Below are 14,149 nucleotides of genomic sequence, written 5' to 3'. Positions count from 1 at the left end.
AAGTTGTACTGGCGGGTAGGCCTTGTAGAACGAGACAAAGAAGGCGTAGAGGCGGGGCGGGAGGAGACGGAGCTGGTGATGAGGATGGTGGAGGTTTAGAGATTGAGGCAGGTTGGTAAAATGGGTGGTAGGGTAGGGTGGTGGGGGGCGATCAGTTGATGTACGATGGGACCGAGGAGGCGTAGCGGTTGACGTGCAGCTCGCGGTTAAACTCGGAGAGGAACTGGAAGCGCTCCTGGATGCGGTCGTGGGCGAGCTCGGAATACTGGGCCCGGAGCTTGTAGTCGTAGTCGGCGAGCATGCGGTCCATGAGGTTGGAGACTTGGTCGAGGGTGAAGAGCAGCGGCGGCTCGTCGCTCGGCGAGCCGCAAAAGGCCGGCGGCGAGGCCGGGACCGGAACAGGCGGCATGGCGAGGGCGGCTTCAGCGGCCGGGGTAAGACCGCCCGAGGCGGAGCCGGCCGAGGCAGTGGGGGGTGCCTGGCAGTGCGAGCGCCGTGGAGGCCCTTGCCGCGCTTGGCAGCGGCGGGAACGTCGTCGTCATCATCCGACTCAGATTCGTCGTCGTCAGACGAGACACGGCGGCGAACGCGCGAGGCCTTGCGGGCCCGGCTGAGTGTAGCGGTGTCGACAGTCGACGCCGCGGCCTCATCAGCGAGGGCACGGGAGGCGGTGACGACTGCAGCGGCCGAAGCGGCGGCCGAAGCGGCGGCCGAAGCGGCGGCCGAAGCGGCGGCGGCGCGCGCCGACGCACACTTGGCCGACATATCGTTGTTCCGGCGACGGATCTTGCGGATGTGCTTGCGGTAGAGCTTGGCAGCGGCCTTGCGCTCGTGCTTGGTCAGCAGCGCCGCGACGTCCTCGGGCTGGCACTTGGGCACCTCGGCAGGCGGCAAGAGCTCGACGCCCTCACGCAGCGTCACGTTGGGCCGCTGCAGCAGCGCAGACTTGGAGTGCCGGGTATCAGCTGCGAGGCTCACCCCGAACAGTGGAGGCTCGGACGAGTGCGCAAACGAGCGCGAGCCCGGGCGGATCTCCGCTGCCGCCGCCGCCGCCGCCGCCGCCGCCGTCGCCGACCCATACACATTCTCGTCGTCGTCCGACGAGTCCTCGTCCGACGTCGAGGTCGCCAGCGCCCGCGCTTGGATCGGCAGCGCAGGCCGCGCCGTGAACTTGCGCCGCTTGGCAGGTCCGGCACCCGCGGCTGTGGCGTCGTCGTTGGCATCGGCGTGGGCCGGCGCCGTATGGTAGACCTTGTGTAGGCCGAGGAGCTTGGCGGCGGCGTCGGCGGCCGAGAGTGGCGAGAGGCCGACAACGAGCGTGTCGGGCTGCGGCGCCATGGTGTTGGCCTTCCCTGTGCTGGTCGTGGCTCCCGAGTCAGCGGTCGCCGTGGCTGCAGAACCATCTCCGCCGCTAGGACCGGCCGGCAGGGCGGCGCCAAGCGGGGCCAACGACAACGCCGACCTGCGCCGCTTGAGGCGGCCGTCGTTCCGTCCGGGGCTCGCAACCTGTGTGGCGGACTCCATAGCAGAGACGAGTGTGCTCAGATCTCCTCGGCCCAAGGTGACGGTGAGAGGGTGCGGGTCAAGTCGGCAAGCCGAGTCGCAGAACGGTGGTGGAGAGGGCACAGTTGGCGAGCCAATGCGCGACTTGCGATGGGGGGTGCAAGTATTGACGTTAAAATATTTTTGGACAGGGAAGGGGGGGAGGGGGGGGGGGGGGGAGGGGTGGATGACATCAACGAATAAATATGCTATTTGCGTGGTGCAGGGGGGGGGGGGGGCTGGACACAACTGTCTCGTGGGGGAGAGGCGCTTGTTCACGTGTACGTGGTACTGCAGTTGGAGGACGGGGAAAGAAGAGGAATAGGGGAAGGGAAGGGAGAGAGGGGGGGGAGAGAGGAGGGGGGAATGAAGAAGGGAGGGAGGAGGAGGGGGAGGAGGGGGAAGGAGGGGGGGGGGAGGGGAAGGCTGTGGATCGGTTGGTCCCTGTCAATTTCGGCTGGCAGACGCTGAATCCAATATGCGGCTGCTGAGGACTCACCCGTGAGGTGCGTTTATCCGACAGAGTACAGAGGTTGCAAGCGGTGCAACTATGACACAGAAATCAGTATGCATGATGGCAGTCTGTACTGCCGTTGTTCTACTGGCAGCACTAGGCGTCGAGGCGGGATCTGCGCCAGCGACGTTGTTCGCCAAAGAGGCGGAGCTAGCGAGCGGGTTTGGCGGTCGTACGCGGGCGATTGTAGGCGCCGATGTTGATGGCGATGGAGTGACCGACGTCGTGGTGGCGTCGGTGGTAGGCCTGATGTGGATCCGATTGGCGGATGCAGGGACTCAGGCCGAGGTGGTGCCGATCCTGAGCGACAACAACGTAGTGGGAGTGGCGGCGGGAGACTTGGACGGAGATGGCGATGTCGACCTTGTTGTGGGTATTGGCGTGGCAGTTGGATGGCTCGAGAATCTCGGGTCTGTCTTTTCGCCGCTCCAGACCTTCAACGCCAGTTTTGGGGCGACTGTTGCGCTCGAGGTGGTGGACATCGACGGCGATGGAGAGTTGGACGTGGTGGCTGGGGCGAGTGATCCGATCGCTGCTGTCTTTTTTAACGCTGGTAGCGGCTCAAGCTGGAGCCAGGCCACCGTCTCGACCAGTATTCGCATTTCAGCGCTGAAAGTGGCCGACCTGAACAATGATGGAGACGTGGACTTGTTTGCGGCTCTCGGCACCGACGATGGCGTTCAGGCCTGGCTCAACAACGGCGATGGCAGCACGTGGACTAGCGTCAACGTGGCGAGCGGTCTCAACCTCGTGACTGCGGTGAGCTCTGGAGACCTGGACGCTGATGGGTTTGTCGACCTCGTCTCGGGTAGCTTCATCTCTGCCCAAATTCTCCTCCACACCAACGTTGATGGAAGCGCGACCGTGTGGAACACGTCGGTGATCGAACCGTCGGCGTTTGGCAGTGTCGGATTGAGGGTGACTGATGTGGACGGTGACGGCGATTCAGACGTGGTCCTCTTCCGAGAAGTGACGACCGGACTGGCGTGGCTTGAAAACGTGGCTGGCGATGGCTCAGTGTGGAGCTCGACAGTGGTGCGGCAAGACGTAACAGTCAGCGCTATGAACCTGGTGGACGTTGATGGACACGGCGGGCTGGACATTGTGTTTGGCACAAAACTAGACAACGGATACATTGGGTCGTTTCTCAACAAGCAGCCGGCAGCGAGCCAATCTGCGTTGCTGAATGCGGCTTTTCTCCACGGCCAAACTGCTGAGCGGACAGAGTTTGTGGTGGACCTGGCGTTTGCCGACGGAACGCCTGCGATGTATCCAATGCCTGCGTCGCAAGTCTCAGTCTTGTTTACGCCTGCAGTGACCGATTTGATGACTTTGATAGTGTCGGGCTCGCCGACGCAGGTGGTCATTTCGGTCCAGTTCACTGTAGCGCAAGCGTATTCGATGGATATCTCGCTCTTCGGTGAGGAGCTTCCAGGCTCGCCATTTTCGGTTGTTGTCGACGTCGACTGTCCGCCGGGTTTTAAGGTTGCCGGCTCGCAATGCGTTGCATGCGAGGAGGGGACGTACGGCCGCAACGTGACGAGCACGGTGACCGAGTGCACACAGTGTCCGGGGCTGACGAACGCGCCCGAGGCGTCGTCGAGCTGGCGGAACTGCACCTGTGTGGTCGGGACGTGGCTGACGAGTCGAGGGCATCGGGCCAACGCGCCGTGCGAGAGCTGTCCGCGCGGCGCGACTTGCCTCGGTGGGCTGAGTCATCCCCAGTCACTGCCGGGCTTCTACGAACACCCGGCGGGCTCAGGCCGGTTCCTGGAGTGCACCCGAGCCGGGTGTCTTGGCAACGGCCGGTGCCGCGACGGATACACCGGCTTTCTCTGCGGGACGTGCCAGAATGGCTTCTACTCGTTGTCGGACACCGAGTGTGCGACGTGCCCCAAGTCTGCCAACTCGGTTTTTGTCTCGGGCATGGCCATCCTGATTGTAGTGGCAAGTCTGGGAGGATTGTTTGTGGCGTGGTCCGTGACGCGGGTCACCAAGGTCAACGAGGCGTACACGTTGGCATGCTCAGGCTCGGTGACGTCGGAGCAGCGTGCGCGACAGCTCCTTCTGGTCCTTTTTCGGCAGCGGACGCTTCCGGTCTCGCTCGGCATGATTGTGGTGGCCTTTCAGGTTGTGGACATTCTCGGCTCGGCCAACTTTGCGTGGGACTCGGCGTCGAGCGCGGTGCTCTCGATCTTTGGCGCATTTTCGGTCAACCCGCAGCTTGTGGCGGCCGAATGCGCTGTTGCAACGTATCACACGCTGTATGTGGTCTCCGTTGCGACGCCGATCGCCATGCTCGGCATTGCACTTTTGGTCAATCTCGCGCTTCGGCTGGCAGCGCACTTTGTCCACATCCCGCTGTTTGGCGGGACCGGACAAATCCCTCTGCGGTCGCTTGTCGACTCTGTCATCTTTACGCTCGCACCGGTGCTCTACATTCCGATTGCGCGCGCCGCGCTGGCGCTCTTTGACTGCGTGATCCTTCCTGACGGCTCAATTGTCCTCGACTCGGACGTTGGCGTCAAGTGTTTCGACGCTAAATGGTGGCGCATCTTTCCGCTCGGCATCGTTGCCATCTTTGGCTTTGTCCTTGGCCTCCCGCTGTACTTTGCAATGATGCTCGTTCGCAAGCGGACGGTGCTGTTCGAGCTGACGACGACGCTCCGGTTTGGCTCGCTCTACCGCAACTTCCGGCGGCACCACTACTACGGCGAGGTGCTCTCACTGTGCAAGCGACTTGCGATTGTGGTGGTCACCACCTTCCTCTCTCGGCAACAGCTGGTGCAGATTGCATTACTCTTTGGCATCTTTGTCGCCGCGCTGTACTTTGTGGGCACGCGCCAACCGTATTACTTCCCGCTGTACAACGACCTCGACGTCCGGCTCTCGGTCGTCCTCTGTGCCATTCTACTCATCGGAACCGGCGCGTATGCTGAGCGCAGCAGCGGGACGCCGACGACAGCGTTTTCCGTCGCCACCATCGTCGCCGTCGTCAGCCTCGTCGCCGTCGCTTGCCACGGCTTTGGCAGAGATGTGTACCTCCTTTGGTGCGAGCGCAACGCGACGTACGTCGCCGCGGCGCACCGGCGGATCCTCTTTGCCAAGACCATGGATACCGAGATGATGGACGTGGCCGACGACGACGGCCTGCACAATGCCGCCCATGCCTTTCTCCACGCGTTTGAGACTGCGACGTCGATTGTGGCCGACAAGGGCGGCCGAGCCGATGCTTCCGACTTTATCGCTCTGGACATGCCTGGTGGGCTCGAGCTTGATAACATCTGATTACAGGAGGAGACCGACTATGACCGCCAGAGAGTGTCACGCGAGTTGGGGGGAGCGGAGGGAGTTTTGAGGGGACAACACTCGAGTATACCAGAGGAAGCGGGGGCAGGGCACAAGATGGGCACATACTCGTTTGCAAAGGAGGTCTCGTCCGAGTTCCTGCAGTCTGTGCAGACTGTGGCGTCGCTGTCCGAGGCGCATGTCGGCGACCTCGGCGGGGTGGTGGTGGGCTGGCTCACGCACACCGGGCGCATCGACTTCAAGGGCGACACGGCCATGCTGGCTGGCTCACTCGGCCTTCCCGAGGCAACGGTCCGCGACGCCACAACCATGATGCGGGTATTCTACCGTGGTGCTGTCCGTGGCCACCTCACCGCCGCCCAGGTCTCAGACGACCTTGCCGCCCTGGGCCTGCCCACCGAGCTCGCCCAGGTCCTCACTGCCCTGTGGACCGCCCACAAGGACGCGCTCACCGCCGCCGTCGTCGCCACCTCGGTCTCGGTCAACGAGCTTGTCGACATGGATTGGAAGTTTGGCGGTACGGCAGAGATGGAAAAGGGGGAGGAGAGCGAGAGCAGAAGAGGAAGAGCCATCCATACTCACAATCACGAGGGCGAGGGCGATGGGGGCAGTCACGGCATCGTCGTCGGAGCTGCAAAAGGTGGGACGATCGTTCCTGCAGCTGCGGCTGACGCTCAATCGTGGTGGCTTGGATGAGTGCGTGCACATGGAGCTGACGCTGGAGCAGTTTTACAGCTTTCTGGCGGACATGGAGAACGCCAAGGCTGCGCTTGACAACGTGGCGTGAGCAGATGCGTGGTGGGCAGGGAGACGGTGGTGGAGGGTGGGGAGACGGGCTTTGGTACGTGTGTTTCTGTGGTGTAAACGAACGATTACTCGGCGCGCGAGTCCATCCAGGCGATGACGTCGTCGGTGACGCCGACGTCGGCCTGACGTGCAAAGACCGAGTCACAGAGGACCGAGTGGACGGTGTCGGAGCGGTCGCCGCAGGCGTCGGCAGCGACGACGATGCGATAGTCCATGTCGGCGGCAGCGCGGACGGTGGAGAGAATGACGCCCGAGGTGGAGAAGCCGGCTAGGACAAGCGAGTCGACGCCGGCTGCAGAGAGCAGGGTCCGCAAGTCTGTGGTGGAGAAGGCGCCGACGCGGCGCTTGACGACAACGGGCTCGGATGGGAGCGGGGCGACGGCGTCGACAATGCCCGCCGACGGGTCCGACTCGACAAGGAAGGTGTTGGGCGAGCCGTCGGCCTTGGGCGCGGCGAGGCCAGAGAACATCTTGTTGGAGGCGGCGACTTCCGGGTGGCCCTCGCGGAAGCGGACGACGACGTAGAAGACCGGCATGCCGACGGCGCGGGCCTTGGCCAGCAGCTTAGCCCCGTTGGCCACGGCTTCGTGCTCGCCCTCGCCGAGAACCGAGCCGATGATGCCAGCCTGGAAGTCGCAGAGGATGAGCGCTGCGGACGAGGCCGAGGCGGTGGTGGAGAAGGGCGATGCCATGATGGTAGGTAGGGTGTGAGCGAGAGGAGAGAGGAGAGAGGTGTGTTGGTGGAGGCGGAGGCGGAGGCAGAGGTGACGGGCGTGGGCTGAGAGGAGGGGTTTACAGGGCAAGGCGCGGCAGCCGCATCAGCGCGGGCTAGACCTCGTCCTCACGCAGGACCATGTTGACAATGGTCTTGTCGATGGGGTACTTGCGCTCGCAGTGCGGGCAGACGAGCGAGCCGGTAACAACCTCCATCTCCAGCAGCAGCGAGTGCAGCTTGCGCAGAAACTCGTCGTCGTCGGCGGCACCCTCGGGCATCTCGGCGGGAATGCCCTCGAACGACAGCTACACGCATAGGCACCTCCCCCTGGTGAGTCACTCCTACCGCATCTCCTCTGCCATCGCCATGCCAAGCCCCCCTTGCCCCTGTCCCTCCGCCCCCCCCCCCCCCCCCCTTCGCTCTCCCGGGAGCCATGGATGGAAGCCAGGATGGGGTGGAGGCAGGGGAGGGGGTACATGCATACGCTCCCTCATACCCGCATACACGCTCACTCGCCCCCCCCCCTTCTTACACACGCACGCATAGGCACCTTCCTCTCTTCTCCCTTCCCGCCACTGCCCTTCTCCCACACCCGGTCTGCCGACACCGGCAGGAGTACGTACGTCCTCGGCAGCCGCGGTGATGCCCGACCAGTCCAGGCGGGCAAGCATACGGGCGACAAAGGCGGGCGAGAACTCGCGCTCAGACTGCTGCATCTCCTCGGCCACAATGCGCAGCGGGTAGTTGGTTCCAGCCGTCTGGCACGCACCCACGTTGCACGTCATCAGGTTGTGCGTCAGCAGCCGCATCCCGATCCGATCTGTGAGTCAGGTAGTGGACCGTAAGAGTCGGACGCGCTCGGCAGGCTCGATCTGCTGGGTCTCCTCGGTCTCCTCGGCCTACTTGGACAGCCTGCACCGGGCCATCGAAAGAGATCGAGTCACGGAAGAGGAGGTGGCAAGAAGGTGGGCAGAGCAATTGTAGCTGGCGACGGCTTGGCGAAAAGGCTGATGACGGCTGGCGACGAGTTCGATCACATCGCTGCCCGTGCAATGCGCGAATGACCAGGTCCGATGCATCACACACAGAGAGACAGACACATGGGTGCGGCTTCTGCCGGCCGGTGGTCGTTCGGGCGGACGGGCGGACGGGCGGGCGGGCGGGCGGCGTGAAATTTGGCTTGGCAACAGCACAGCAGGCTCGGCGGGCAACTCTCAACTTATCAACCAGAAAACAATGGCGGCCGAGAACCCTGTGAACATCGCCGTGGTCGGAGTGGGCTACTGGGGCAAGAACTACGTTCGCCTCACGTCGGAGAACCCGCTGACGAACCTTGTCGGCATGTGCGATATGCACCCGCCGACGCTGGAGAAGGCCAAGGCCCGTTTCCCTGGCGTTCCGGCCTTCTCGTCTGTTGACGACCTGCTTGCGGTGCCCGAGCTCGAGGCTGTGGTCATCGTCGTTCCCGCGAGTACGTGAGCACGCTACTGCAGCCGTACCCTTTCCGTTCTTGCGTGTGGGAGCAAGCCCTTCCCCCAGGGATAGCGCCTATGCCGGCGGCCAACCCCCGCGGCCAGCAAGGGTGTGGATTGTGGGCAGCGATTTGCTCGTTCGTTTTTCCGTCCTTTTTCTCCTCGGGCAACTGCTCACCACTCACTCACCACCCGCACCACCCACACCCCGCAGAGTACCACCATGGGGTTGGCATGCAGATTCTCAACGCTGGCAAGCATGTGCTCATGGAGAAGCCGCTTGCGGTCTCCGTGGAAGAGTGCAAGGAGCTTGTTGCGGCCGCCGAGGCCAACTCGGTCCGCCTCCTCGTTGGGCACACCTTCCTCTTCAACTCGTCGGTGGCCAAGATGAAGGCCATGGTCGACACTCACGACGTCGGTGACACCCACTACGTGTACGCCAAGCGGACGAACCTCGGCCCGGTCCGTCAGGACGTCTCGGCGCTGTGGGACCTCGCCACCCACGACATCTCGGTCTTCCTCTACCTCCTCGCCGGCACCGACGTCGAGTGGGTCTCGTGCACCGGCTCGTCGCTCCTCCCGGGCTCGGACCTCGCCGACGTCGTCTTTGTCACCATGGGCTTCAAGGACTCGCCGGTCATCGCCCACGTCCACGCCTCGTGGATGGACCCGAACAAGGAGCGCGAGATCGTCGTCGTTGGCTCCAAGGGCCGCGTCGTCTTTGAGGACACCGCCATCAACCACCCCGTCAAGGTCTTCTTCAAGGGCCCCGACGAGCTCCAGGAGGCCGGCGACGTCGTCGACTCGGGCCACTTTACCGACTACATGTTCTCCGCCCGCAAGGGTGACGTCTTCATGCCGCACATCGACAAGGTCGAGCCGCTCGGCGCCCAGATGACCGAGTTTGTCAACGCCATCCGCACCCCGTCCGCCGATATGCGCTCCGATGGCCACTTTGGCCACAAGGTTGTCAGCATCCTCAACGCTGCCGAGTCCTCGCTCCAGCAGGGCGGTGCCCGCGTCACCATCTAATTCCAGCTGTTCCTGTTTGACGCCGCAGACTGTAAAGTCATGGTATGATCGCCTTGAGCGGTACCACGTCCCACATCAGCAACCTGTGCCTCCTACAGTCAGAGCGCCTACACTTGGTGGTGGGGCACTCTTCCTTTCCCACACAACCTCTTTATCTCTCGGTGTGTGGCCACTCCCCTAGCTCAGATTCGCCGATCACAGAAAAAGCGCCCCATCTTAACTATGTCACCGGCATCACGTTGGACAACACGCCATCCTACCACATGCTCTGACCCTCTTCCGATTCTCTTCTGATCCCCTCTCTCCGTCATGCTATATCCTTCCTCCAGCTCTTCTCCTCTCTCTTCCCTTCCTCGCACTCCCGTACTTGATGTGTGCCCCCCCCCTCACCCTTTCTTCTTTTCCTTCTCAGCGCAGTTCAAACTTTCGCGCCTACAAGTTCGTCTCGCCTGCTAGTGCGACTCGTCGGCAAGTCGGCGACACCGGCAAGACTCGTCTCTGCAGCGCACAGAGGCAGCCACTGGAGTGGTCCGTCGAAGTGCTTGCGTCCTCTGTCGTGAAGCCATGCCACGCCGAAGTCAGCGGACGGCGGCGCGAATGACCATTGTCAGCGCCCCCGACGAGTGGCTCGATGCCGAGTCCGAGTCGGCGTCGTGGGCCGGGCAGAGTGAGTCTGCTACATACGAGCTCATCAACTCAGGAAGCGGCAGCTCAAGCCTACAGGTGGTGGACCTGACCGCCATCGAGTCTGGGAGCGGGAGTGGGCTAGCCGAGCCGTCGCGCCCGACCCGTAGTACCCGCTCGCGACGGGCAGCGACACGCACCACAAGGACACGAGCGACGCGCAACACAAGGACGCGAACGACGCGCGCAACGCGCCAGAGTGAACGGAGCGAGCCGGCACGCAAAAAGGCCAAGCCGCTGCCACCCGACTCGGAGAACGACGTCCCGGCGCTGCCGCGCAAGTTTGTGCGGGCCGAGTGGGTGGCCAAGCACTTTACATGCCCCATCTGTTGCGACGTGTTCCAGGGCCCACTCCGTGCGCCGTGTGGACACACCTTTTGCACCTCGTGCATTCTCACATGGCTCCAGCACGCCGAGTCGTGTCCGATGGACCGCGCGGCGCTCACGCCCGACAACTTGCACGCCGATCTCATTGTGGCCAACGTCATCGACGATGAGGACACCGTCTGCCCTTTCTACTCGCACGGCTGCGCGTGGGTCGGCAAGGCCGGCGTCCTCGACGCCCACGCCCACAAAGATTGCTCATTCAACCCGGCACTCCTCCCTGCGTTTGTACGCGAGGGTGCGGCCGGCCCGTCGACGCCCAAGACCACTGCTGCCGTCCTCGCCTCGCTCGACGAGGAGACTGAGGACGGCGTGCCGTCGCCGGGCGTCATGCCACTCCGCATGCGGCTGTACCGCAACGCCAGCTCGGGTGCCGCCGATCTCCTCGCCAACATGTTCACCTCGCGGTCTGCGGCCTCGATCTCCCTCGACGCCCCGTCGCCGTCGCCGCCGCCGCGGTAGGTAGCCCCGCCGTGGCGATCACACTGTGCACTCTCCTTCTTCCACCCAAATCATTCATTGCGTTGTCTCCATCACCGCCAGCCCAGACTCATCATCGTGGCCGGGTGCAGTGGCGGTCGTGGTTGCGGTCACGGCGCCGCTCTCGTCCAGCAGCTTTTGCTTCTTGGCCGGAACCGCGACGTCAACGTCGCCACCTTCAGCTGGCGCGGTGGCGTCCATAGCCACCGGCGCTCCGGCGTCGGTGACGGCCGGCTCGGGCTCAGGCTCGGGCGTCGGCGGGCGCACCGTCTCGAGCTCCGACAGCGGCGCAAAGCCTGCCGGCGGAGTGTGGCTAAAGGCGTTGGGGTGGAATCGGAACTCTGCCGACGCGCCCATGTACAGCGAGACCGCAGGATAGTAGGTGGTGGAGAGGACGTCGGTAAAGGCCTTCCCCAGCGAGACGCCGTTGAGGAAATACTCGATGTACGAGGCCGGATGCGGCTCGGGCTCGCGCGGCTTAGGCATCTTAGGCGCGGTCCACGACCGGACACGGAGCTCGCGAACCTCGGGCGGCTCGTACGGCTTGGAATCCTCCGGAAGGTGGATGGCGAGGCCGACGACGTCACCGGGACCAAACGGCTTGCCATACGCCTCGCCGCGGGCCTTGTTGAACTTGGCGCCGTCGCGCGACCGCACCGCGTAGCCGAACCGGTCGTAGCCGACCGGCGCGTTGATCTCGGCTCGGTGGTTGGCCCACCCAACGCGGACGCCCGGATGATGCGGCGCCTCGCGGACGTGCTCGGCTTTGGGCTCAAGCACCGCCAGCTCGCAGTACCACGAGCCCTTGGCCACGCCATGCGTCGCCCGCGCTAGCCGGTACCCGAGACGGCACCACGCTGCACACTTGGCCTCGCCCTCGACCTTGATCTGGCCCGCCGTCTTGCGCTTGGCCGTGTCGATTGCCACTGGACCGTGCGGATTCGGTTCCACAACCAGCATCGGGATGATCCACTCGTACGGCTCGTTGGCCTTGGCCGCCGCGCCGGCCGGTCCCTCGCCGCCCTCGCCTCCGCCCTCGCCGCTCCCGCCGTCAGCCCGCCGCGGCGCCGCGGCGCCGCCCTCGCCGGTCATTCCGCCGCGCACAGGCACTCCCTCCTCGACCATCGCTCCTCCAGCCGCGCTCTGCTCCGTCTTGCCCTGCCCGCTGGCTCCGGCTGGCAAGCCCATCCCCGCTCCACCAGCAGTCCCGGCAGCGCCGCCCGCTGCAGGCGCAGCAGTCGCCGCACTTTCGACCGCACCACCGACCGCAACCCCAGCATGCGCAGCACTCTCGGGAGCACCCTCCACGGCACCCGCCACCACGGCACCCGCACCCGCGCTAGTAGCCGCGCCGGCGTCTGCGCCCCCGTTTGGTCCGCCCGCTTCAGCACCCGTCACAGCACCCACGACAGCCCCGGTTCCGCCCACAGCCCCAGCCTCACCCGCGGCTCCACCAGGTGCCTCCTCGGCATCCCCGCCCGTCGCACGCACCGCACTGGCCTCGTCCATTCCGCTCGCGACAAGTATCCAATGCCCGTCGGCGACGGCCTCGGCCTCGGCCTCGTCCTTGGCCGCCCGCCCGTCGGCCACCGGCCGTCGGTCACCGCTCGTCGCTCGTCGCTCGTCGCCCCCCACCGCACGCCCGGGCCAACCCCGCCTCGCCAGCCACGCGGCAAGCAGCCACTCTCCACGCGCTTGTACCCCCACCACCGTCCCCAGTCCACCCCGCCACCACACCCCGGCGAGACCCAGTGAATACCTTTCTCCTCGTGCCCGCCGACTGACCCCCGCCGGGCCCGTCTCCCATGGGTACGCCCCCCTCCCCGTCGCCCTCCCCGCGCCTGCGCAAAAAAATGCTCTTTCCCCTCTCTGCGGCTCATTCGCCCGCCGACTCCCTGCGCCCCTGCCGCCACCATGCCCGCCTCCCTCCCTCCCCCTGCTGCCTGCCCTTCCCCTCCCCGTTGCCCGCCTCTCCATCCCCTCTCCCCCCCTTGCGTCTTGTCTTCCCCCCCGCTCCCTCACCCCACCGCCGCCCCCCCCTCGCCCCCCTCGCGCCACCAGCCAATACTGCAGATTCCTTGGCCATGCTCGCCGCCGCGTCGCCGTCGTCGTCGACGCGCAAGCGCAAGCGCGCCAAGGGCGGCACAGTGCTTGCGGAGGACATGCTGCCGCGGCTGCCACCGGGCATGGAGGTGGCACCGCCGCAGGAGCTGCGCGGCGCTGAACCGCGCGACGCGCCCGCCCGCAAGTCCAAGCGCTCCAAGCGCAGCCGGCGGCGGGTCGAGCCCGGCGACGAGGCCTTGGAGCGCTCGTCGGCGCGGCCCGGCTCTCCGGCAGCCAGTCCAGCAGCGGCGATGTCAGCTCCAGCAGCGGCGGCGCGCGGCACGCCGGCCTCGGCGCCACTGTCGGCGCAGGCCGGACCGCCGCGCTCCGCCAGCCGCGGCTCCAAGTCGTCGGCCGCTCGTGGCGGCGGGCGCGCAAACTCGTCGCTCGGCAACCTGACCCGCGAGTTTTGCGACCTGCTCCGGTCGGCCGAGGGCGGCTTGCTCGACCTCAACGAGGCCGTCCGCATCCTCGACGTCAAGAAGCGCCGGATCTACGACATCACCAACGTGCTCGAGGGCATCGGCCTCCTAGTCAAAAAGTCCAAGAACCAGATCCAGTGGAACTCGACCGCGACTCTCGACTCGGACTCGGGCTCGGGCTCGGGCGACCACCGGTCTTCCCGCTCCCGCGCCTCCCGCGCCGCCGCCTCCTCCGGGGTCGCCTCGTCGGAATTGAGCTCACTGCAGAGCCAGCTCGACGACCTCGAGGTCTCGGACGCCATCCTCTCCCAGCACATCCACCGCGTCCAGGACATCCTCCGCGACCTGGTCGAGCGTACCGCTCACGATAAGACTGCGTACGTCACACACGCAGACGTCCGCCTTCTCCCCGACTTTGAGGACCAGACCGTCATCGCCATCAAGGCCCCGCCGGGCTCCAAGCTCGAAGTGCCGGACCCGGATGAGGGCATGGAGTGGCCTTCGCGCCGCTTCAACATGTTCCTCTCGTCCTCCCAGGGCCCCATCGACGTCTACCTTGTCTCCGAGGGTGCGCCGCCCGACGAGCCGCCGGCCGGCGACGCCGCTGCTCCTGGCCTCCCGCCGCCGCACCCCTCGGACGCCGTCGCCACCCACGGCGACGAGCCGCGCACCCCGCCGCGCAACG

General features: G+C 65.3%; 9 protein-coding genes across 9 annotated transcripts in view; 5 read left to right on the top strand and 4 right to left on the bottom strand.

Annotated features, from left to right (window-relative positions):
* Positions 1-76: 76 nt before the first annotated feature.
* On the bottom strand, positions 77-1,338 carry AMSG_00236 (uncharacterized protein; the record flags this gene model as incomplete). The annotated part of the gene is made up of 2 exons (XM_013907641.1): positions 77-478; positions 532-1,338. 2 exons carry the CDS (start codon positions 1,336-1,338, stop codon positions 152-154), a joined length of 1,134 nt encoding a protein of 377 aa, XP_013763095.1. The 3' UTR covers positions 77-151.
* Positions 1,339-1,791: 453 nt separating this feature from the next.
* Positions 1,792-5,344, top strand: AMSG_00235 (uncharacterized protein; the record flags this gene model as incomplete). Its single annotated transcript, XM_013907640.1, has 2 exons — positions 1,792-1,823; positions 2,066-5,344. The coding sequence occupies exon 2, from the start codon at positions 2,093-2,095 to the stop codon at positions 5,342-5,344; it is 3,252 nt and encodes a 1,083-aa protein (XP_013763094.1). The 5' UTR covers positions 1,792-1,823; positions 2,066-2,092.
* Positions 5,345-5,434: 90 nt separating this feature from the next.
* Positions 5,435-6,245, top strand: AMSG_00234 (COMM domain-containing protein 7). The gene is made up of 2 exons (XM_013907639.1): positions 5,435-5,882; positions 5,977-6,245. The coding sequence occupies exons 1-2, from the start codon at positions 5,462-5,464 to the stop codon at positions 6,150-6,152; spliced, it is 597 nt and encodes a 198-aa protein (XP_013763093.1). The 5' UTR covers positions 5,435-5,461; the 3' UTR covers positions 6,153-6,245.
* On the bottom strand, positions 6,199-6,864 carry AMSG_00233 (isochorismatase-family hydrolase; the record flags this gene model as incomplete). The annotated part of the gene is made up of 1 exon (XM_013907638.1): positions 6,199-6,864. The coding sequence occupies one exon, from the start codon at positions 6,862-6,864 to the stop codon at positions 6,238-6,240; it is 627 nt and encodes a 208-aa protein (XP_013763092.1). The 3' UTR covers positions 6,199-6,237.
* Positions 6,865-6,946: 82 nt separating this feature from the next.
* On the bottom strand, positions 6,947-7,767 carry AMSG_00232 (uncharacterized protein). Its single transcript, XM_013907637.1, has 2 exons — positions 7,511-7,767; positions 6,947-7,192 (listed from the first exon to the last, which is right to left on the bottom strand). The coding sequence occupies exons 1-2, from the start codon at positions 7,694-7,696 to the stop codon at positions 7,001-7,003; spliced, it is 378 nt and encodes a 125-aa protein (XP_013763091.1). The 5' UTR covers positions 7,697-7,767; the 3' UTR covers positions 6,947-7,000.
* A 338-nt stretch (positions 7,768-8,105) lies between these two features.
* Positions 8,106-9,391, top strand: AMSG_00231 (oxidoreductase domain-containing protein; the record flags this gene model as incomplete). Its single annotated transcript, XM_013907636.1, has 2 exons — positions 8,106-8,358; positions 8,574-9,391. Exons 1-2 carry the CDS (start codon positions 8,124-8,126, stop codon positions 9,389-9,391), a joined length of 1,053 nt encoding a protein of 350 aa, XP_013763090.1. The 5' UTR covers positions 8,106-8,123.
* Positions 9,392-9,988: 597 nt separating this feature from the next.
* Positions 9,989-10,921, top strand: AMSG_00230 (uncharacterized protein; the record flags this gene model as incomplete). Its single annotated transcript, XM_013907635.1, has 1 exon — positions 9,989-10,921. One exon carries the CDS (start codon positions 9,989-9,991, stop codon positions 10,919-10,921), a length of 933 nt encoding a protein of 310 aa, XP_013763089.1.
* Positions 10,922-10,975: 54 nt separating this feature from the next.
* Positions 10,976-12,352, bottom strand: AMSG_00229 (uncharacterized protein; the record flags this gene model as incomplete). The annotated part of the gene is made up of 1 exon (XM_013907634.1): positions 10,976-12,352. The coding sequence occupies exon 1, from the start codon at positions 12,125-12,127 to the stop codon at positions 10,976-10,978; it is 1,152 nt and encodes a 383-aa protein (XP_013763088.1). The 5' UTR covers positions 12,128-12,352.
* Positions 12,353-13,023: 671 nt separating this feature from the next.
* Positions 13,024-14,149, top strand: part of AMSG_11596 (uncharacterized protein) — a gene marked incomplete at both ends in the record, with an annotated part of 3,285 nt that continues 2,159 nt past the window's right edge. Inside the window, one exon of the mRNA XM_013907740.1 lies at positions 13,024-14,106. Coding sequence (XP_013763194.1) covers positions 13,024-14,106 — 1,083 coding nt within the window. The remainder of the gene's footprint in view (positions 14,107-14,149) is intronic.

The sequence above is a fragment of the Thecamonas trahens genome (assembly GCF_000142905.1).
Source record: "Thecamonas trahens ATCC 50062 unplaced genomic scaffold supercont1.1, whole genome shotgun sequence".
Lineage (NCBI taxonomy): Eukaryota > Apusomonadida > Apusomonadidae > Thecamonas > Thecamonas trahens.
This window is presented reverse-complemented; position numbering and strand designations above follow the sequence as displayed.

Excerpts from the sequence above, each read along its gene's own strand:
- AMSG_00234 (XM_013907639.1), top strand. The coding sequence starts at position 5,462 with ATGGGCACATACTCGTTTGCAAAGGAGGTCTCGTCCGAGTTCCTGCAG. Across the intron at positions 5,883-5,976 it reads CATGGATTGGAAGTTTGGCG|TCACGGCATCGTCGTCGGAG; the intron begins GTACGGCAGAGA and ends CGATGGGGGCAG.
- AMSG_00232 (XM_013907637.1), bottom strand. The coding sequence starts at position 7,696 with ATGCGGCTGCTGACGCACAACCTGATGACGTGCAACGTGGGTGCGTGC. Across the intron at positions 7,193-7,510 it reads TCACCGCGGCTGCCGAGGAC|CTGTCGTTCGAGGGCATTCC; the intron begins GTACGTACTCCT and ends CTATGCGTGTAG.